The sequence below is a fragment of the Cherax quadricarinatus genome, chromosome 91, assembly GCF_038502225.1.
Source record: "Cherax quadricarinatus isolate ZL_2023a chromosome 91, ASM3850222v1, whole genome shotgun sequence".
Classification (NCBI taxonomy): Eukaryota; Metazoa; Arthropoda; class Malacostraca; order Decapoda; family Parastacidae; genus Cherax; species Cherax quadricarinatus.
Window position 1 is genome coordinate 4,728,595 of NC_091382.1, and position 22,063 is coordinate 4,750,657.

At 36.6% G+C, this 22,063-nt stretch overlaps 1 protein-coding gene across 10 annotated transcripts in view; it reads left to right on the forward strand.

Moving 5' to 3' along the window:
- poe (E3 ubiquitin-protein ligase-like protein poe) overlaps positions 1-22,063 on the forward strand; it is a 166,094-nt gene that overhangs the window by 131,482 nt on the left and 12,549 nt on the right. For all 10 annotated transcript variants that reach the window (XM_053800041.2, XM_053800042.2, XM_053800043.2 and 7 more), the window contains exons 66-82: positions 3,592-3,803; positions 7,526-7,775; positions 8,340-8,453; positions 11,470-11,670; positions 13,603-13,822; positions 14,040-14,237; positions 14,805-14,995; positions 15,795-15,971; positions 16,684-16,875; positions 17,141-17,233; positions 18,300-18,446; positions 19,266-19,403; positions 20,204-20,437; positions 20,671-20,794; positions 20,969-21,126; positions 21,612-21,779; positions 21,983-22,063. The exon at positions 21,983-22,063 is cut by the window's right edge and continues 98 nt beyond it. In XM_053800041.2, coding sequence (XP_053656016.2) covers positions 3,592-3,803; positions 7,526-7,775; positions 8,340-8,453; positions 11,470-11,670; positions 13,603-13,822; positions 14,040-14,237; positions 14,805-14,995; positions 15,795-15,971; positions 16,684-16,875; positions 17,141-17,233; positions 18,300-18,446; positions 19,266-19,403; positions 20,204-20,437; positions 20,671-20,794; positions 20,969-21,126; positions 21,612-21,779; positions 21,983-22,063 — 2,898 coding nt within the window. The remainder of the gene's footprint in view (positions 1-3,591; positions 3,804-7,525; positions 7,776-8,339; positions 8,454-11,469; positions 11,671-13,602; positions 13,823-14,039; positions 14,238-14,804; positions 14,996-15,794; positions 15,972-16,683; positions 16,876-17,140; positions 17,234-18,299; positions 18,447-19,265; positions 19,404-20,203; positions 20,438-20,670; positions 20,795-20,968; positions 21,127-21,611; positions 21,780-21,982) is intronic.

Consider the following 22,063-nt stretch of genomic DNA (forward strand, 5'->3'; position numbering starts at 1 on the left):
CAAAGTTCTTTGTCTCCACAGACTCCTAAGTGCACCGCTCACCCTTTTCCCCTCATCAGTTCTATGATTCACCTCATCTTTCATAGACCCATCCGCTGACACGTCCACTCCCAAATATCTGAATACATTCACCTCCTCCATACTCTCTCCCTCCAATCTGTTATCCAATCTTTCGTTACCTAATCTTTTTGTTATCCTCATAACCTTACTCTTTCCTGTATTCACTTTTAATTTTCTTCTTTTGCATACCCTACCAAATTCATCCACCAACCTCTGCAACTTCTCTTCAGAATCTCCCAAGAGCACAGTGTCATCAGCAAAGAGCAACTGTGACAACTCCCACTTTGTGCGATTCTTTATCTTTTAACTCCACGCCTCTTGCCAAGACCCTCGCATTTACTTCTCTTACAACCCCATCTAGAAATATATTAAACAACCACAGTGACATCACACATCCTTGTCTAAGGCCTACTTTTACTGGGAAATAATCTCCCTCTTTCCTACATACTCTAACTTGAGCCTCACTATCCTCGTAAAAACTCTTCACTGCTTTCAGTAACCTACCTCCTACACTACACCTGCAACATCTGCCACATTGCCCCCCTATCCACCCTGTCATATGCCTTTTCCAAATCCATAAATGCCACAAAAACCTCTTTAGCCTTACCTAAATACTGTTCACTTATATGTTCCACTGTAAACAGCTGGTCCACACACTCCCTACCTTTCCTAAAGCCTCCTTGTTCATCTGCTATCCTATTATCCGTCTTACTCTTAATTCTTTCAATTTTAACTCTACCATACACTTTACCAGGTATACTCAACAGACTTATCCCCCTATAATTTTTGCACTCTTTTTTGTCCCCTTTGCCTTTATACAAAGGAACTATGCATGCTCTCTGCCAATCCCTAGGTACCTTACCCTCTTCCATACATTTATTAAATAATTGCACCAACCACTCCAAAACTATATTTCCACCTGCTTTTAACATTTCTATCTTTATCCCATCAATCCCAGCTGCCTTACCCCCTTTCATTTTACCTACTGCCTCACGAACTTCCCCCACACTCACAACTGGCTCTTCCTCACTCCTACAAGATGTTATTCCTCCTTGCCCTATACACGAAATCACAGCTTCCCTATCTTCATCAACATTTAACAAAAATAAACTAAAACACAGTACTGTGGCTGGAACAGTTTGGAAAGGAAAGTAAATGATGTTTTGGTTGTCAACAGACCAGGATGTCGTCTACAGTGTCCTTTTGCAAATAATATTGTTTCCTTGCATGATTAAATTGTATACATCTTTATTGTAAATGTTTGTTTGAGGAATGTATGTGAAATTTTTTTTTTTTTCTTGAGCATCTCAATACTGCTCTTAATAGATTAATTTGAAATATGGTATCATAAAATGTTACATTGCAGGATTCTGTACTCAAACCATATTTTTCAAGTTAATGCTTATTCTAGGAGCTTCCTTGTAATTTTTATAAAGATGTTTATTGCATTTATGGATTTAAAAAAGGCATATAAGGTAGAGAGCAATATGGAAGATGTTATGGTAAAGAATAGGTAGTAGGCTACTAAAAACAAAACTTTTTATGAGGATTGTGAGGTGCAGGTATGTAAGAGATAGGGGAACTATTTTTCAGTAAAAGTAGGCCTAAGACAAGTATGTGTGTTGTCATTGTAGTTGTTTAACATAGTTATAAATGGTATTGTAAAAGAATTGAATGTAGTAGTGGTTTTTGAAAAGCAATGAATTATATTTATTATCTGTGATGGGGAAGAGGGAAGGATCCTTGTTATTAATTAAGGTTTTTTCCCATGTTTGAAGTAGGTGGATAGGGGGGCAATGTGGCAGATGTTGCAAGTGTATGGTGTAGGAGGTAGGTTACTGAAAGCAGTGAAGAGTTTTTACGAGGATAGTGAGGCTCAAGCTAGAGTATGTAGGAAAGAGGGAAATTTTTTCCCAGTAAAAGTAGGCCTTAGACAAGGATGTGTGATGTCACCGTGGTTGTTTAATATATTTATAGATGGGGTTGTAAGAGAAGTAAATGCGAGGGTCTTGGCAAGAGGCGTGGAGTTAAAAGATAAAGAATCACACACAAAGTGGGAGTTGTCACAGCTGCTCTTTGCTGATGACACTGTGCTCTTGGGAGATTCTGAAGAGAAGTTGCAGAGATTGGTGGATGAATTTGGTAGGGTGTGCAAAAGAAGAAAATTAAAGGTGAATACAGGAAAGAGTAAGGTTATGAGGATAACAAAAAGATTAGGTGATGAAAGATTGAATATCAGATTGGAGGGAGAGAGTATGGAGGAGGTGAACGTATTCAGATATTTGGGAGTGGACGTGTCAGCGGATGGGTCTATGAAAGATGAGGTGAATCATAGAATTGATGAGGGAAAAAGAGTGAGTGGTGCACTTAGGAGTCTGTGGAGACAAAGAACTTTGTCCTTGGAGGCAAAGAGGGGAATGTATGAGAGTATAGTTTTACCAACGCTCTTATATGGGTGTGAAGCGTGGGTGATGAATGTTGCAGCGAGGAGAAGGCTGGAGGCAGTGGAGATGTCATGTCTGAGGGCAATGTGTGGTGTGAATATAATGCAGAGAATTCGTAGTTTGGAAGTTAGGAGGAGGTGCGGGATTACCAAAACTGTTGTCCAGAGGGCTGAGGAAGGGTTGTTGAGGTGGTTCGGACATGTAGAGAGAATGGAGCGAAACAGAATGACTTCAAGAGTGTATCAGTCTGTAGTGGAAGGAAGGCGGGGTAGGGGTCGGCCTAGGAAGGGTTGGAGGGAGGGGGTAAAGGAGGTTTTGTGTGCGAGGGGCTTGGACTTCCAGCAGGCATGCGTGAGCGTGTTTGATAGGAGTGAATGGAGACAAATGGTTTTTAATACTTGACGTGCTGTTGGAGTGTGAGCAAAGTAACATTTATGAAGGGATTCAGGGAAACCGGCAGGCCGGACTTGAGTCCTGGAGATGGGAAGTACAGTGCCTGCACTCTGAAGGAGGGGTGTTAATGTTGCAGTTTAAAAACTGTAGTGTAAAGCACCCTTCTGGCAAGACAGTGATGGAGTGAATGATGGTGAAAGTTTTTCTTTTTCGGGCCACCCTGCCTTGGTGGGAATCGGCCGGTGTGATAATAAAAAAAAAAAAAAAAAAAAATTAAATATAATGAGCATTTGCATTAAGAGCCTGTTGTATAGCAATGCTTCAGTGCTATGGCTCATTGGTGGCAGCTTTTCTTGATCATTTCTGAAAAAAAAAAAAGTGATTGTAGAGTTTGAATCTTCAGAGATACATTTTGACAAGTCAAAATACCTGTCTTGACAGCTTTAGTGAATGTGTTCAGTATGTTTTTGAAGGTCATTTTTTCCCCAATAGTTTTATATTTTTTTCTCTAGTGTCAGGAAGTCGAATATCATATGAAGTGATTTAATGGCGAATATTTCCTTGTTTGGGTTGCACTACATGGGTAAAAAATAGCTGATGTGCGGAAAAAAACATTCTTGGTATTTTAAAAAATTAGATTACCACCATGTATTCATATGTATATTTGGACTCTAATATTACTGTATATTTACAGGTAAGAAGTGAAGTCCGTCAGCTCTTGTGTCTGTTGACAAAGGATGATTTGTCAGCCACTCAAGAGCTGAATCACCTCATCATGGATAAAATAAGTGTAGCACTTCGCTCTCATGTAACTTCACCAGACCTCGCAGCTGCTGTTAGACACGAGATGGGTCTACTTGCTTCCTCGGCTCAGAAGGAAGATTCATGCTGGGAATATCGACTTAGGTAGAGAAGTTATTTTAATTTTATTTAAATTATAGAGTCGTACTAATTATTCAGATAATATTTATACCTTCCCCTCATCATATTTTTATTCTTTTCTGTGTATTCCTTGCTAAGACATTGACTATAAGAAAGCTTTTGATATAGTGCCACATTAACCCTTAAACTGTCCAAACAGGTCTGTGTTCAAATTCGTAGTGCTCCAAAAGTAGATCTATGTTTTTTTACATATTTTCAGATATAACAAAAAAATGTAGATCAGAGTTTTTTTTTACACGTTTTCAAATGTAAAAAACAAAAAACAAAAAGAAGATCTACATTTTTTACATACTTTCAAATGTTGTAAAAACGTAGATCTACGTTTGGACAGTTTAAGGGTTAAAGGCTTCTTAACAAGGGTAACAGGAAATGGTTTTTTTTTTTTTTTTTTTTTTTTTTTTTGAAAAATTCGGCCGTCTCCCACCGAGGCAGGGTGACCCAAAAAAGAAAGAAAATCCCCAAAAAGAAAATACTTTCATCATTCAACACTTTCACCACACTCGCACATTATCACTGTTTTTGCACAGGTGCTCAGAATACAACAGTTTAGAAGCATACACATATAAAGATACACAACATATCCCTCCAAACTGCCAATATCCCAAACCCCTCCTTTAAAGTGCAGGCATTGTACTTCCCATTTCCAGGACTCAAGTCCGACTATATGAAAATAACCGGTTTCCCTGAATCCCTTCACTAAATATTACCCTGCTCACACTCCAACAGATCGTCAGGTCCCAAGTACCATTCATCTCCATTCACTCCTATCTAACACGCTCACGCACACTTGCTGGAAGTCCAAGCCCCTTGCCCACAAAACCTCCTTTACCTCCTCTCTCCAACCCTTTCGAGGACGACCCCTACCCCGCCTTCCTTCCCCTATAGATTTATATGCTTTCCATGTCATTCTACTTTGATCAATTCTCTCTAAATGACCAAACCACCTCAACAACCCCTCTTCTGCCCTCTGACTAATGCTTTTATTAACTCCACACCTTCTCCTAATTTCCACACTCCGAATTTTCTGCATAATATTTACACCACACATTGCCCTTAAACAGGACATCTCCACTGCCTCCAACCGTCTCCTCGCTGCTGCATTTACCACCCAAGCTTCACACCCATATAAGAGTGTTGGTACTACTATACTTTCATACATTCCCTTCTTTGCCTCCATAGATAACGTTTTTTGACTCCACATATACCTCAACGCACCACTCACCTTTTTTCCCTCATCAATTCTATGATTAACCTCATCCTTCATAAATCCATCCGCCGACACGTCAACTCCCAAGTATCTGAAAACATTCACTTCTTCCATAGAAATGTACCATAGGAAATGTATCAACATAAATAATGGAGTACTTGAACAGTTGTAAATAGTGTTACTCTAAGGGATGCAACTAGTGGAGTCCTTCAATGATCAGTGTGATCCCAATATTTTTAGTGTAACTAGAGTACCCCATCTGGGAGGGGGATGAAAGCTTATGGAAACAAAGAAACCCAAGCATAGTTAAAAATGTATCCCCTGAAGCACACACAAATAGAAAAAATGCTCAGAAAAGTTGAAGCTTGTAAACATAATGTCATTCAGAAACCCAAACCAATACTTGATAAAAACACTTCTTAAATTATTCATTCTGCATATTCTTGTGCAGCACTAATATGGAGCCCAAAGCTGAAACACACTGTACCCATATTGGTGTCTGAGCTGAGGGGAATAAGCTGTGCAGAAGGAAGGCAAGAATTAGGCCTGTCTGTGGAAGATTGAAGAACAAGAGAATTTTTTTTTTAATATGCTGGCTGTCTCCCACTGACGCAGGGTGACTTGAGAAAGAAATACTTTTGCCATCATTCACGTGCAGATATGACAGTGTAGATGTCCCTCCAAATAGTATGTATATCCCAAAGCCCCTCCTTTAGAGTGCAGGATCCTTACCACTTCCAGGACTCGAATCTCGCTCACCGGTTACCCTGAATCCCTTCCCGAAATATTACTTTGCTCACACTCCAACAGCTCGTCAGGTCCCAAAAACCATTCGTCTCCATTCATTTCAATCTAACACACACACACGCACACACACGCACACACACGCACACACACGCACACACGCACACACACGCACACGCACACACACACGCACACACACACGCACACAAACACATACATCTGCTGTATGTCCAGTACACTCACTATTTCAGGCAAGGAGAGGATAGACAAATATAAGCTTTTACCAGGGGTGGAAAAGAGCATATTGTTGAATTATACATCCTCATGAGCCCCAAGGACATCCAGAGAGCATTTCAGCATAATAATGAAGTGGGATGAGCTGAGCAGTAATAGACACAGGGATGTAAAAAATAGTTGTGATAGGTGTTCAGGTTGGTTATTTGAAAGTTAGAGGTAGAACCAAGATTTAATTTTCCTCTATCCTTCTTACTCTGAGTTTAACCCTTTCAGGGTTTTCGACATACTAGTACGGCTTATGCACCAGGGTTATTGACATACTAGTACGCCTAAATTCTAGAGCCTTCAAATCTAGCGAGAGAAAGCTGGTAGGCCTACATATGAAAGAATGGGTGTATGTGGTCAGTGTGCGCAGTATAAAAAATATCCTGCAGCACACAGTGCGTAACGAGAAAAAAAACTGACCGTGTTTTTGGATTAAAACAGCGACTTTGCACTGTATTTTTGTATGGTATTTATGGTTGTATTCTAGTTTTCCTGGTCTCATTTTATAGAATGGAAGATATATTACAGAAATTGAAATGATTTTGACTGGTTTCACAATGAAAAGTACCTTGAAATTGAGCTCAAAGTAGCAGAAATGTTTGATTTTTACCAAAGTTCAAAGGTAAACAAATCATGCCAAGCGTCCAATAAACGTCAACTGGTGAGTCTTATATTCTTTCACAAGTGTGCTGATATTATTTATACCATTTCTACACTAATGCAGTAGTCAGCATAACAGTAAATCTTCTATTTTTTGTAAGAATAAAAATTTAAAGTGGAATGCAAAAGATGTGACTAACGAACAGAGAACTTGTTATTTTAGTGCCAGTAATGTCTTGTTTATTCTGGACCCTATTTGGAAATTGGCATCTTTTGAAATTTGTTTGAAATTAGCAAAATTGCCAATTTCTAACCACTTTATTGGATAGTTGAAATTGGTAAATGGGTGGTTTCTTGTACTCATTCAATAGAAAAAATGGAGTTCTAGTCAAATAAATATGATTTTTGTCGAATAGTACACAGGAATTGGCCAAAAATAGGGCTCAAAGTGGGCAGAATCACCGATGTGTAAACATCGTTGAGACCGCTAACTTCGCGAGAGCATAATTCCGTGAGTTTTTCATCAAATTTCATACTTTTGGTGTCATTATGATCGGGAAAAGATTCTCTATCATTTCATTAGAAAATTTTTTTTTTTTTTTTTTCCGAAAAATTTTCGACCCTGAGAACAAGTTTAGGAGAGGGCCTCTCGACCCTGAAAGGGTTAATAATCTCTAATAATCTTTCTTCAGGGCTGTACCATATGTTACTCTAACTTTTATGTATTACTTTCCTTTTGTTTTTCATTCACATAGGATGAACATTAATATTTTTCATTTTGTATTTTATGTAATGAATACTTTGTGTTTATATTTCCTCTGAATATTTTGTTCTTAATGTTTTGTTTTCTCAGATGTGTTGTTCAGCTGTTCTTGATGGCAGGTGGATCTAATGCTTCACCCACAGTAATGGAGCACATTACACTTCCTTGTCTTCGCATACTCCAAGGGGTCATGAGGCCACCTACACCTCCCCCGCCTCGCAAGAGTCGAGACAAGACACCTACTAGCTCTGTTACAGCTGCAACAGGGGCTGCAGGAGCTACATCTGCACCTACAATAACTGCTACAGAGTTTATGGCTGCATACCTTGGGGGATCTAAGGTATTACATTATTTCAATCATTTATTTTCTAAAAAGATTCATTCTTTGTTACATAAATATCTTACAAGAAAAAAGTAACAATTCTACAAATCATTTCAGGCAGACTTAAGCCAGGAGTAATATTAATAAAACATAAAATATTTTGTATGTACAGTATAAAAATTATTTATATAGACATATTCAGTACATTTCCAGGACTTAAATCCTGGAAATGGGACATACAGTGCCAGCACTTTAAAGGAGGGGTTTGGGATATTGGCAGTCTGGAGGGACATTTAAGCTGTCGTGTCTGAGTGCCTCTACAAAGACGGTGATTGTGTGTGAGTGATGGTGAAAGTGTTGAATGATGATGGAAGTTTTTTTCTTTTTGGGTTTTTCTTTTTTGGGTCACCCTGCCTCAGTGGGAAATGGCCGATGTGTTAAAAAAAAAAAATACAGTACCGTATAATATAATGTATGCAGATGAAAAGTATTTCACATGTGAAATAGTATAATTATTAAAATATTAATTTTTCAGTAGACAGTTTCCTGTAAAAAAGTTTTTATCTTGCATTTTGTCATAAGGTTGGTGTGGATGTGAGCAAGTGGCTGGCAGGTGATCCTGGACATTCATACGAGACTTGGAAGAAAAAATTAGCAAGGAGAGTTCAGGAACCTGCCATTTCCAAAATGAAAAAAGTGAGTAAATAATGTGCACTATTGATTCCTTCACAGAGCAAAGGTCAGCATTTTTTATTTTGATATTATGCTATGGGATATTTTAGAATAGAATGCAACTACATGCTTTTCCTGCAGTTAATGGGATGTTTTCATTTGAAATAGACCAGTTCTAAAAGGGAAAAAAATATGCCATTTGAAACAGAATATCACTTAAAGGAATACAACTCTACCCCACTTTGCACAATCTCAGAATGCCCAGTTTAACTTGGTATTACTACCCGTACATGGGGTTCACTTGCGCACACAGACAAGTATAGGTAAGATTGAGTAGGGTGAAATTACTTCCATTTTATATTTTAATGAATGTATTAGTGGGAAATGGTCAGTGTAGTAAAAAAAAAATATAAGCATGAGACGGAGAGTGCATATTGGATCTCTGAAATGGGTGTCACATTTTCTAATTTTTGTACTATTATTAAATTGAAATGTTTTGGGGTACAGGTCCGCCATCACAAATCCAGCAATCAGTTATTCGGTTCCTTCAGTTATTCGGCACTAATTTTGGCTAGCATAATTCCAAATTTCCAGGGTTGCCACACCAACCTGCTGGTACTGTTTGGTGGCGCTACTTGCTGCATAAGTCATTCCAATTTCTTTTTCTCCATTTATTGTTTTAACCTGCTTTCTTTTAGCCCTAGCCATGGTTCCAATGAATAAAAGAAATGCTTCTCATTATGTAAAGCACCTACAGAGTACATTATCCATTAAAGATAAGGTGGCTTTGAAGCCACTGTCGGTTGCCTTGAGCTCAGTCTCACGAAGCAGGAGAATATGCTTTATTATTACGCTAATATCAACACTACAGCTTATTTGCCTATCACAATTGATCTAATATGACATAAGAAACAATATAAATAACATAAAACATGTTAAATACTCCAGAATGAATAATATTTGGCATAACACCAAGCAGTTCGACAGAGTTACGAAGAGGATGTGGTAAACAAATACCATTCTCCTATCCTTGTCTTGGGGGCTTATATTAGAGAAAACGGAGTTTAGCACAGGGCTAACTATGATATATGCTCATACTACACCATAAACCTGAAACAAAAGTTATTTTCTCTCTATAGATTATCACACATAGCAGCATATGTGTAGAGAACCTAGGATAACCCCAAAAAAGTCAACGTGGCTTATTTTTAGTACCTGGCTTGGGTTAGCCATATATGATTTTTGGTAAATATTCAATTCCCAGCCAGGGTAGAAACATTAGGTGTGTTTCTTTACACCTGTTGTCTATGTTTACCCATCAGTAAACGGGTGTTAGTCGACTAGTGTGGGTGTTATCCTGGGACACTGACATAATTTTCTTGAAATACTCAGCATAACAAGTGCCTTTCTATACAGTAGTATGTCACTGATGTCAGCTAGGCCTGTATACCTTGTACATGTACGTGTAGTAAATATAATTATTATTATTATTATTATATTATTATTATTTTCTCAGTTGTTTGTTGGGTTATCTTGTTCAAACTTGGGCAATGTATGATGGAAAGATACTTCTTCACGTACACCAAAAATGAAAGAAATCAGACCATAAATAGCGGAGTTCACTTCTCAGCCATTAGCGGCCGCTTAGTGGTATATTTTTGTATGGTTGTTATGGTTATATTCTCATTTTTTCAGTCTCATTTGATAGAATGAAAGATATATTACAGAAATAGTTATGATTTTGATTGCTTTCATAACGAAAAGTACCTTGAAATTGCGCTCACAGTAGCGAAAATGTTCTATTCTTTAGCGAAGCTCAAGAGTAAACAAGTGAGTCACCGTCCAATACCTGTCCACCTGCCAGTCTAAATTCCAGTACGGAGTCAAGAATGGATTGACATTATTTATACAATTATTACAATAATGCAGTAGTCTGCATAACAGTAAATGTTCTTTTTTTTTTTTTTTTTTTTTTTTAATTCCAAATGGTAAGCAAGAGTAATATAAGAGGGGCCTGTAGCCATGACTAATGAACAGAGAAAATGTTATTTTAGTGCCAGGAATGTCTGCATTGTTTACTCTGGGCCCTATTTTGAAATTGGCATCTGTTGAAATTTGTGTGAAATCGGCCAAATTGCCAATTTCTGACCACTTTATTGGGTGGTTGAAATAAGTGAATGGGCAGTTTCTTGTACTCAGTTGACAGACTAGAAGTAAATAAGTTTATTCAGGTATACACAAATACAGTTACATAGATTATCATACATAGCAGTGTATGTATAGAGAACCTAGGATAACCCAAAAAAAAGTCAGACTGACTTATTTCCAGTACCTGGCTTGGGCTTGCCATATATGATTTTTGGTAAATATTTTTTTTTTCTCGGTTGTCTGTTGGGCTATCTCACTGAAACTTGGGCAGTGTATGATGGAAAGATGCTTCTTAACGTACAACAAAAATAAAAAAGACGGACGATAAATAAGGGAGTTCACTTCTCAGCCATTAGCCGCCTCTTTGCAGTATATTTTTGTATGGTTTTTGTGGTTGTATTCTCATTTTTTGGACTCATTTGATAGAATGGAAGATATATTACAGAAACAGACCTGATTTTGATTACTTTCATGACGAAAAGTACCTTGAAATTGAGCTCAAAGTAGCGGAAATGTTCGATTTTTGCCAATGTTCAATGAACTGTGTAAGTCAAGTGGGTTAATTTTATTAAGTGTATTCTAACCTAACCACTCTGTAATTCGGCAAACTCAGTAATCCGGCACACTACAGGTCCCAATGATGCCGGATTTGTGATGGAGGACCTGTATAATGATTAAATATAAGAAGTAGAATTTATAAATTAACATATTAAACTCCATTTTCTAAGTAGTGTATAGTATAATATTTGTAATTAGTTTTCCAAAATTAATATCAACTTAGACAAATATTTAAAGGAAACTGCATGGATCATTTACTTTGTATGAAATTTATTTTGATAAATCAGTTTGTTGACTTTATAATAGGACTGTTTATGGTACTCTGTCTAATCAGGATGAGGTTCATGAACGCTATTTACTTGAGAAGTTTGGTTGCCGATGGCTGGCTCGCACCATCCGTCATCAGTATGACCTAAAGATGCAAGATTCATCATGGTTGCGCAGGGTCCTCTTTAATCCATCATCACGAATGGCTAGACAAGTGACAGCTCAGATGATGGAGTCTCTCTGCACCTCAGTGCAGCGGAAGAAAGAGGTATGCACCATACTCTGTTTATTTTTTGAGATTTACATTTTATTTTTATTGATAACATGGAAGGGTGGGGATGTTGCATTTCAGAGGGTCATTCAAATTGTGATGTCTGTGCACTCCTGACAAGACAGCTATTGAATGAATGATGAATGTGTGTTATCAAAAAAGATTCTTACATTGTAGTAATTAAAATTTATTGTATGGAAACTGCATAGGCAATTAGAGAACTGTACTGTACTTTATACTTGGGAAAGCCTGGCTTTGAGAGTAGATTTTCTCATGCTTAACCCTTTGACTGTTTTCGACGTATAAATACGTCTTACGAGCCAATGTTTCTGACGTATATATACTCAATAATTCTAGCGGCTTCAAATCAAGCGGGAGAAAGCTGGTAGGCCCACATGTGAGAGAATGGGTCTGTGTGGTCAGTGTGCACCACATAAAAAAAATCCTGCAGCACACATTGCGTAATGAGAAAAAAAAAACTGATCGTTTTTTTGGAATAAAACGCCAACTTTGAGGTGTATTTTCGTATAGTATTTATCGTTGTATTCGCGTTTTCATGGTCTTAGGTGATAAAATGGAAAACATATTACAGAAATAGAGATGATTTTCATTACTTTGACGATGAAAACAACCTTGAAACTGAGCTCAAAGTAGCGGAAATGTTCGATTTTTACCAATGTTCAGGAGTAAATAAATCACACCACACGTCCAATACATGTCAACTGGGGAGTCTAATATTCTTTCACTAGTGCACTGATATTATTTATACCATTTTTACAATAATGCAGTAGTCTGCATAACAGTAAATTTTGTATTTTTTTGTATGAATAAAAAATCAAAATGGCAATAATAATATAAGAGGGGCCTAAAGATGTGACTAATGAACAGAGCATATGTTATTTTAGTGCCACGAATGTCTACCTTGTTTATTCTGGACCCTATTTTGAAATTGGCATCTTTTTTAGTTTGCGTGAAATTGGCCAAATTGCCAATTTCTGACCACCATATTGGGTAGTCCAAATTAGTAAATGGGAGGTTTCTTGTACTCAGCTGATAGATAAAATGGAGTTCTAAAGAAATAGTTATAAGTTTGGTCAACTGGAACAATGGAATTGGCTGAAAATAGGGCTCAAAGTCGGCAAAATCGCCGATACGCATGTGTCGCCGAGGCCGCTAACTTCGTGTGAGCATAATTCCATGAGTTTTCGACCAAATTTCGAACTTTTGGTGTCATTACCATCGGGAAAAGATTCTCTATCATTTCATAAGATTTTTTTTTTTTTTTTTTTTTTTTTTTTCTTTTTCTTTTTCTTTTTCAAAAAATTGAGCGACATAGAATGACAGTTTCAGAAAGGGGCCTGAAACAGTCAAAGGGTTAATGGTCAAAAAGTGTAGACCCTTGTTCTGAATAACATAAGAGGTTAGCGTTTCACATATAATGTACGGAAAATTGTTGATTATCCTTTGATCAATTATTATGTATCCACTACCTAGAAAAAGTGATGCATTTAGCATTTTGGAAATCCGGCACACCTTCCATTCCCTTCAGCACCAGATAATTATTGATTTACTTTACTAGTACCTTGTTACCTCTACACCAAATTGAGATGCATCTGGATAGCTCACCGTTGCCATCTGCTGATAATTTAAAATATTTTCATTGAGTTTCATTATATAAATATATCCTATAATTAAAGTGGAACAGAATTGTAAGCCATGCGTAAGAGAAAAATGCCATCTAGAGTATATATTACTAAATTTAAAAGAAAACTTTTGTTTTTTCTTTTGGGCCACCCCGCCTCGGTGGGAAAAAAAAGAAAGATCCTTTTAAGTAGTTAAGCTATTTTGATTTAAAAAATAGCAACATTAATGAAACACAGTACGACAGTCTTGTTAAAAAAGAAGTCTAAAGGCCATTTTTATTTGCAGGTTTTGGACATGTTGACAACTTTCTTGCCAGAGATTGGAAGAGCAGGCGAGAGTGCTGGTGAATTTGTCTCACTGTATCAGACACTCCTGGTGGGAGCCCACTGGAAGTATTACTTAGCATTAAAAGGAGTTCTACCTATTATAGCTAGTCTCATCTCTTCAGAAATCCAATTGCTCACCACTTTAGAGGAAACCACACTTACCACTGATCTCAGCCAAGGTCAGTATTGCATTTGCATTGACTTTGCAAATTGAGTTTGTGATGCCATTCCCAAATTGCTGAATCACAATGCTAAAAATTTGTGATAATGACCTTAACCTCTTGAAAATTAATAACCAGGTCCTTAGATGTTCAATGTAGGTAATCAATAGTATTCCCATGTCTACTTTCCAGCCCTTCGAGTTTGGTTAAATACTAAAAAATTCTTTCTCTCTAGGATATGCATTAAAGGTCCTGACAGAATTGCTCTCTCAATTCATTGATGTTGATTCCATCAAGAGTGTATACAAGGGCCGATTGGTTGGCACAGTGCTGAGTGGTTACCTTTCCTTACGCAAACTGGTGGTTCAGCGGACTAAATTAATTGATGACACCCAGGATAAATTCCTAGAGCTACTAGAAGATATGACATCTGGTATGTATTTTCATTCTCTTCATCTAATGTTTGAACATGCACATTTCTCTTAAGAGATTGATATAAGTGTAAATGTTATATAGAATGCACCTTAATACTCTATAATATGCTCATCAACACTGGCTTATTATTAATAAGTGTCCCAAGCATTTTACCTTTGATCAACATAACTGGCACCAAAATTAATTGCAAAAATATCTTTTATTTGATAGAGTTCTAAATTTTGTGCTTTGTGCTTGTACAAGTATTGCCTATTGTTTCACTAATGCCAAATTTAGCTTTGTTTAGTATTTAATGAGTGCTTTAGTCTTTTACACAGTATAGTAACATGGACTATGACTCGTAGGTTTAAAATTAGATGCTGTGTGGGGTTACCATGAAATTATGTATGGAAGTATGAAAATGTGGTTTTTAACATTAATGATCAGGTAGAGTCAAGAATGGGAAGAAGAATAATCTAACTTTCCTGCTTTTAGCAGTTCCAGGACAAATAGGTTTCACACTACTCAAGCTGGTGTTTTGTGTATTAAAATAGTACAATTTCTATTAAATTTTTTAATATTACAGGGACTGAGGCTGAAACTAAGGAGTTCATGGCCGTGTGTGTAGATACACTTAAACAGTACCCACAAGATGATGTAAGAACACCTGTTTTTATTTATGAAAGACTGTGCTCGATCATATATCCTGAGGAGAATGATGTTGGAGAGTTTTTCCTTACTTTGGAGAAGGACCCCCAGCAAGAAGATTTCTTGCAGGTACTTATTAATCATTGAGATTCATATTTGTAACATTGTCTTCATAATCAAGAGTTCATAAATTGAAAACTATAACTAAATGACAATTGGGTAAGTGCCAGACCATTATCAAGTCACAAGTATGGAACAAAGCTAGCTATGAGATGTGAAGCTTAGAGTAGTTGATACTTTGCTGAGACAAGCATCTACAGAAAGAAAGTCAAGACTTAATATACATGTTAGGAATGCTGTATATTAGAATTGATTCAGTATATTGGTATTTGTGAAGGCCTTGAGAGACTGATTATTTTGAAGAGTAACCCTTTATCAGTAAGGTAAATACTACACATTTTAAATAATAATGCTTCTTTTCTTGTATATTAAGGATTATGGTAATGTTGCATTCATATGTTTTCATTGTACAGTATTGTGAAATTATCTTGTCTTAACCCTAGAATATAATACAGACTCTCCTCACTTAACAACGGAGTTCCATTCCTAAGACCACATTAGTAAACAAATTCGTCACTAAACAAGGAGCATACTATGATGATAGTGTGTTTGTATCATCCACCTTTGATATTGCTTTAATGTCACCTTTGCATCATTTATAACATTTAACATTTCTGGTATATTTTTAAATGTTTATACAGTTGTGTACTGTATATGTATTGTAATAAACAGAACAAAGGAAATCGGCTCTAATATACATTATTTAGGTATGCATACTGGTCAGAGAGCCTGTCGCAAGTCCGAGTTATCAGTCAACGAGTACGTTGCTAATTGGGGAGAGGCTGCATTAAAATTATTTATCTTTCAGGGACGCATGGTGGGAAATCCTTACAGTAGTATGGACTCTGGATTGGGACCTCTTATGAGGGATGTTAAGAACAAGATTTGTCAAGACTGTGAATTGGTAGCATTATTGGAGGATGACAGTGGCATGGAGCTACTTGTGTGCAATAAGATCATCTCCTTGGATCTACCTGTTAAGGAGGTATTAGAAACTGCACATTTTGTATTCATTTGTAACGAAGTTGTAACTCGCCTATTCTTACTCTACTTGTGGTTGCAAGGGTCAATTTTCAGATCCTGGCCCTGCCTCTTAGCTTGCCATTCTTCAGATTCACTCTCACTTACCCTCATGGGCCCTGTCATACCTGCTCTTTAAACTACTTATAGTATAAGTAGTTTTACCTGTTTCCTGCCTCTCAAGCAGCCTGTCCATGTCCTCTTGAGAATTTTGTGTTATGTCTTCCCTGGTCCTTCTGTCCTCCAGGGCTATTCAATTTAATTCCTTTAGCCTTTCCTCATAGCTCTGGAACTAATCTCATTACATACATCTGCATTTTCTCCAGTTTCTTAACATGCTTCCTCAGGTGTGGGTTCCCTACTGGTGCTGCATGCTAATAACATCCATTTGTTCATCAGAGAGTAATATTACACACACACACACCCTATACATAAGAGAATGAAACTTATGATTCGGTCTGACTAGTTGGACCAAAACATCGTCACAAGTTTGATTCCCCTATGTGCAGGTTACTTGTGCATTGTTCCAGCCTTTTTCTTTATAAATTGTAATATTCTCTGCAAATAAAAATGAAATTGGTAGTCACCCACCAGTCTCCCTCCTCTTTCTTTTATTTCTGAATGAATAATTCACTGATAAATAAATGAGCACTGATTTTTTTTTTTTTTTTTTTAAGGTTTATAAAAAAGTTTGGCTTGCTGAAAACAGTGAAAGTGATGCAATGCGTGTTGTTTATCGCATGAGAGGTCTCCTTGGGGATGCTACAGAAGAGTTTGTTGAGACCTTAGATAAGAAGAAAGAGGAAGATGTTGACAATGAGCAGGTGTATCGCATGGCTGGAGTCATGTGTCAGTGTGGAGGTCTTGAGGTTAGTAAATTATAAACAAATTCATATTAACATTTTGTAAGGAATACTGGGGACCAAATTGAAATTGGATGGAAGATTTTTGATCATTTGTTTTGTATGGGAAATTTATAATCATGCATATTTTTTTTAGTTTTATCTTGGCACCCATGTTAAAAAGCACTGACTCAGCTCTGTATAATAACTGTAAGAAATAATTTGATGGATGGCTTACCAGTTAGAAAAGAAGAGTCAACAGACCACAATTTGATGCCATTCCTCATTTCAGGTGATGTTGGAGTGTCTTCAGAGAATTAGTGATCTTTCATATGCCAGGGCTCTCGTCACAGTTCTTCTAAAGCTTTTCCAGTATTGTGTGAAGGTATGGGTACTATTCTCTGTTGAAATATTTAATTTGTCTAAATGCTGTATATACTGTATATATTTCTGCCTCAATATGATTAGATTATTATGCTAAAAAGCATGCTCTAAACCCAAATAGGTTATCTCCAGAGTTAAAAATGTTTAGAAGTAGACACTAATTGGTCCTATTCAGAACTAAGAGAGAAGCACTGTGGGACCTCATTCCCATTGGTGGTATCTCATTGGCTACTCTTTTATGTAGTTGTGTTAAGTAGCTGCATCATCTCCATATTGCCTTTATAATGAGAATGTTTAATTGTTGTGTTCATTTCTTATACCTTCCTATTTTTTTAATTATTTCTTCCTTTATAATTCATTGTCTGATGTACTCGTTGAGGTATTATTTGGTCCTTACACATATGCTTGGGTTTGAGTGAACTAAAGTGGCAATCGTTTTGTTTACAACAACATTTTGAAGAGTAAAATTGTATAGCATTTATTTTGAGTGTTTTTTACTCCTACAAAATACTTCAGAGTTCTCTTCATCCATATTTTCCCACATACTCTATTTCTCAACAATTATTCATATTCCCTTAGTTAGATATTTTTTTTATATAGTATTGTTCATCATTAACTCTTCCACTTCTATCCTTCCTTAAAAATGAGTAACAGAAGACTTATAGCTAATCCTATTTAATTTATGTATCTAGAAATATGGGAGCAAGGGGGCTAATAATCCCTCCTCCTGTATACATTACTAAAGTTGAAAAGAGAAGCTTTAGTTTTTCTTTTTGGGCCCCCCTGCTTCAGTGGGATTCAGCCGGTTTATTGAAAAAAAGGTTCAGAAATATATGAAGGTACAAATCACTACCTAGGCTGATCTAGAGGATAAATTCCATTTACTATAATAATAATACTAAGGTTAATTCTCCCAATAAATTACTCATTCATGAATAGTATTAATTAGTGCAAAAAATGCACATTTCATTTGCCTATAAAAGACATTTTCAGAGTTTTAGAAATACAGGATGAAAGTTATATTACTACTCAGAAATATCGAATGCTAACACTTGTATCCAAATCAGGTGCGTGTAAACCGAGAACGTTTGATGGTACCATCATTAAATGCCATTGCCACCCTTCTTCACACCCTGAAACAGTGCCTGGCAGCTGAGCCAGAAGTTGTTGCTGGTCCTCCTGGTGGAGCCTCCCTCACTGAGCAGCTGCTGCAGGTATGTGTACTCTTTATCCTAAGTAACACCCTGCCTCGGTGGGAGACTTGTTGGAAAAAAAAAAAAAAAGACTCGAAAACTATTAAACTTTTGGTTTATGTATTTGTCTCCTGCTTGATGACATTAAAATAAATTGCTTTGCTCATTTTTGAAAATTATTGTCATTCAAATAAGTTTTCTGTAATATTTTCCCTAACCAGTAAAATGTATAAATTTTATGTTTTCAGTTTTCATTTGTTGATATTGCTGGAAATTTTTTTTTTCTTTTCTTTTCTTTCCTTTTTTTTTTTTTTTTAATAAATGAGCTTTGTCTTGGTAAAAGTATGAGATATGTAAAGATGTAATTATATTTTAACCTTGGTGAGAAATGGCCAACATTGTAAAAAAAAAAAAAAAGTTGAACTATGCAACAAAAAACTGAATCCATGCCATTTTTTTTATTAATTGACAGGCATGCACTTTGAAATGCCTTTTTTCTTTCACACAATCTAGCCACATCAGATTTGCTGCCCCCTGAATGCTTTCATCTCTTCCAACTTCTATTCAGAATTTATCCCTTATTGCTGTCGTACATATTATTCATGCCCCGAGCAATGTCTTCAAATTATAAGCTATTTGTGCCCTTCATGGTGAAAAGGTAAACAAAGTTCATTCATATCATTTCCCTTATTTGAACTTCATCACAGTGTGTACCCAAGGGTTGCCAGTGCCACTTATGAGGATTGATGGGTTTAATGCATTGCTAACACTGAATACCAATCAAAAAATTTGTATTGTTTTTAGGATTACAGTTCTAAATTATTTTGATTACCCAAACAGGTATTGGAGGCAATACTGGTTGAAGCTTCATCTATGCCTGCAGCTTCATATACCGAGTTTGTGGAGACATGTGGCACATTAGAAGACATCCACTTGCTACTTAACTATGTTGCTACATCCTCTCGTACTAATGCACAGGTAGGAACAAGATGCATAGTTTTATGTTTGCAGCACTTGCATAGTAATTCTTAAAGGTTGGAAGGAAGGGGTAAGGGAGGTTTTGTGGGCGAGGGGCTTGGACTTCCAGCAGGCGTGCAGGAGCGTGTTCGATAGGAATGAATGGAGACGAATGGTATTTGGGACCTGACGATCTGTTGGAGTGTGAGCAGGGTAATATTTAGTGAAGGGATTCAGGGAAACCGGTTATTTTTATATAGCCGGACTTGAGTCCTGGAAATGGGAAGTGATTATGTATGAGTGAGGTGAAAGTGTTGAATGATGATGAAAGTATTTTCTTTTTGGGGGTTTTCTTTCTTTTTGGGTCACCTTGCCTCGGTGGGAGACGGCCTGACTTGTTAAAAAAAAAAAAGTGTATATGTTTTTTTGTCACTAGGTCTATCCTGCAACATCTTAGGATGATAATTCTTCACAAAGTATGCATCACACATGCTGTATGTACATGTCTTTATTCACCTTGACTTTTGAGCTTAATAATTTCTTACGATTTACTGTAATTTTGCATAATTTACCATTCCTGCATAACACTTGTTGCCACATTATTTTTGCTCATATTAAATAATACTGAAGACAGTTTTGTGAAATTTCAAGTTCCTTTAGTTGTATATTATGATGGGATGGGGACAAAGTTATCTTCTCTAGTTGTTATTTAGGGATTAATTTGCAGATTCACTAATTTCATAGTTCTGTGAACATAGGTAATTGTTTTGATAATTATATATATTTTTTAGACCAAATATTATATGTGTGGTATATTTCAGGTTCGCCAACGCTTGATGCGTGTTTTGCCATTTTTGGTCTTCTGTCACAAAGAAAAGATGGAGCTTTTGGTTGGACATTTCCGTCCAGTATTAGATTTTGAGAAGTATGATTCTGAGCATTCACCAGAGGATGCTGCCAAGATGGAGTCATTCTGTGTTTTCTGTGATGGCATTGAACGTAACGAAAATGGCAATCAGCTGAAAGACATGATTGTCAGAGCTAATATTGTAAAGGTATATTTCTTCTTAAAACATAAATTTAGTGTAGTAACTATTATTGTTCTTCATGTATAGGTTGCAATGTGACATTTAAGAAATTTTGTAGAATGGTTTGTTTGGGGAAAACCCTCTTTCAAGATGAATCACATCTTTCATATGTGTAGAGGAGAAATGTTTATGTACATATGTAAGATATTTCTTATGGTTAGAAGAGTTAAAATAAACAAACTTTTAAAAATTATTTTCAGGATGCATTAGCTTACATAGAGAACCACATGCCAGTGAGTAAGAAGCTTGTAGTTGTGTGCAATGAGGAGTGGAAGGATTTCTTGGGACGACCTTCTCTTAAATACATACTCAGACTACTTACTGGTGAGGTTTCTTGTAAATAGCAGTCTTATAAGAGTTCATAGTATAATCATGAATTTTTGAACAGTTATACTCGTGTTTCTTTGAATTTATTACTTTTGTTTCATATATTTGATGTAAATATTCACTCTCAAGAAAAAGTTGTATTTACATGAATATCTTGTATCCTGTGAACAGGGTTGGCAACAAAGCATAGAGGAACACAGCAAGCAGTTGCTGCAACATGTATTCCAGCTATTCATAGACTTGAACAGATCTCCTCTGATGAACATGTTGGTTCAGTAGCTGAAAATTTACTTGAAGCTTTAAGAGATGATCCCAGTATAGCTGTGCAGGTTTGTGTCCATATTAGCCTTCATACCCCTACAACCTTCCCTACAAGCGTAGAGCTTAGTCCTACATACCTGTAACACACTCATACACCCCTACTAGTAAAACCCTACAACTTGCTCCTGCAAATCACTTTTACAGCTAACTTTGACAGCCCCTTCAACACCTACACCCCATTTCTAAGTTGAGTGTCATGTTATAGTCAGATATGCCTTTCACAAAAAAATGTAAATACAAGTAGACTTTTCCTCTTGAAACCAAATTATGAAACTGTGTCATTGGAGTTGAGGTGAGACAGCTGTTGAATGAGTGATCGTGAATATTTTTTTCTTGTTTTTGGATCACTCTTCATAGGTGGGAGATAATGAAGATATAATAGTGATATATAATTGATATTCATCAGCAGTAGATGGCACAAATTAAGGCATTAGATTATTGTATAATGTATATGGTACTGATTTTTCTTTTAATACAATGCTTAATCCTAAAGGTTCAAGAAGTGAGACGTCAGACACGGCAGGAAAAGAAACGTCTAGCAATGGAGACACGCAAGAAGGAATTAAGTCGGTTAGGACTTAGAGCTAATGACAAGGAGCAGATTACATCACAGTCTACTTTATTGTCACAAATGGGGGAAATAGCAGAAGAAAGTGGATTGGTAGGTGCTAGATTTGTGAAGATATTCCGTGATGTTTTAAGTTTAGCAAGTACAGACATGAAATGTGAGACCAATCATTGTCTTATCAACTTTAAATCAGAAGCTCTATGGTGTTTTAAGGGAAAATTCTTTAGTGGAAAAGTGTTAGGCAAAATGTTAAAAAAAAAAAAATGCTTAGGTTTTATTTCATTTATTATTTCCAGGTGTGTGCAATATGTTTGGAAGGTTATCGGTGTCAGCCACAGAAAGTCTTGGCTGTGTACACCTTCAGCAAGCGTTGTGTG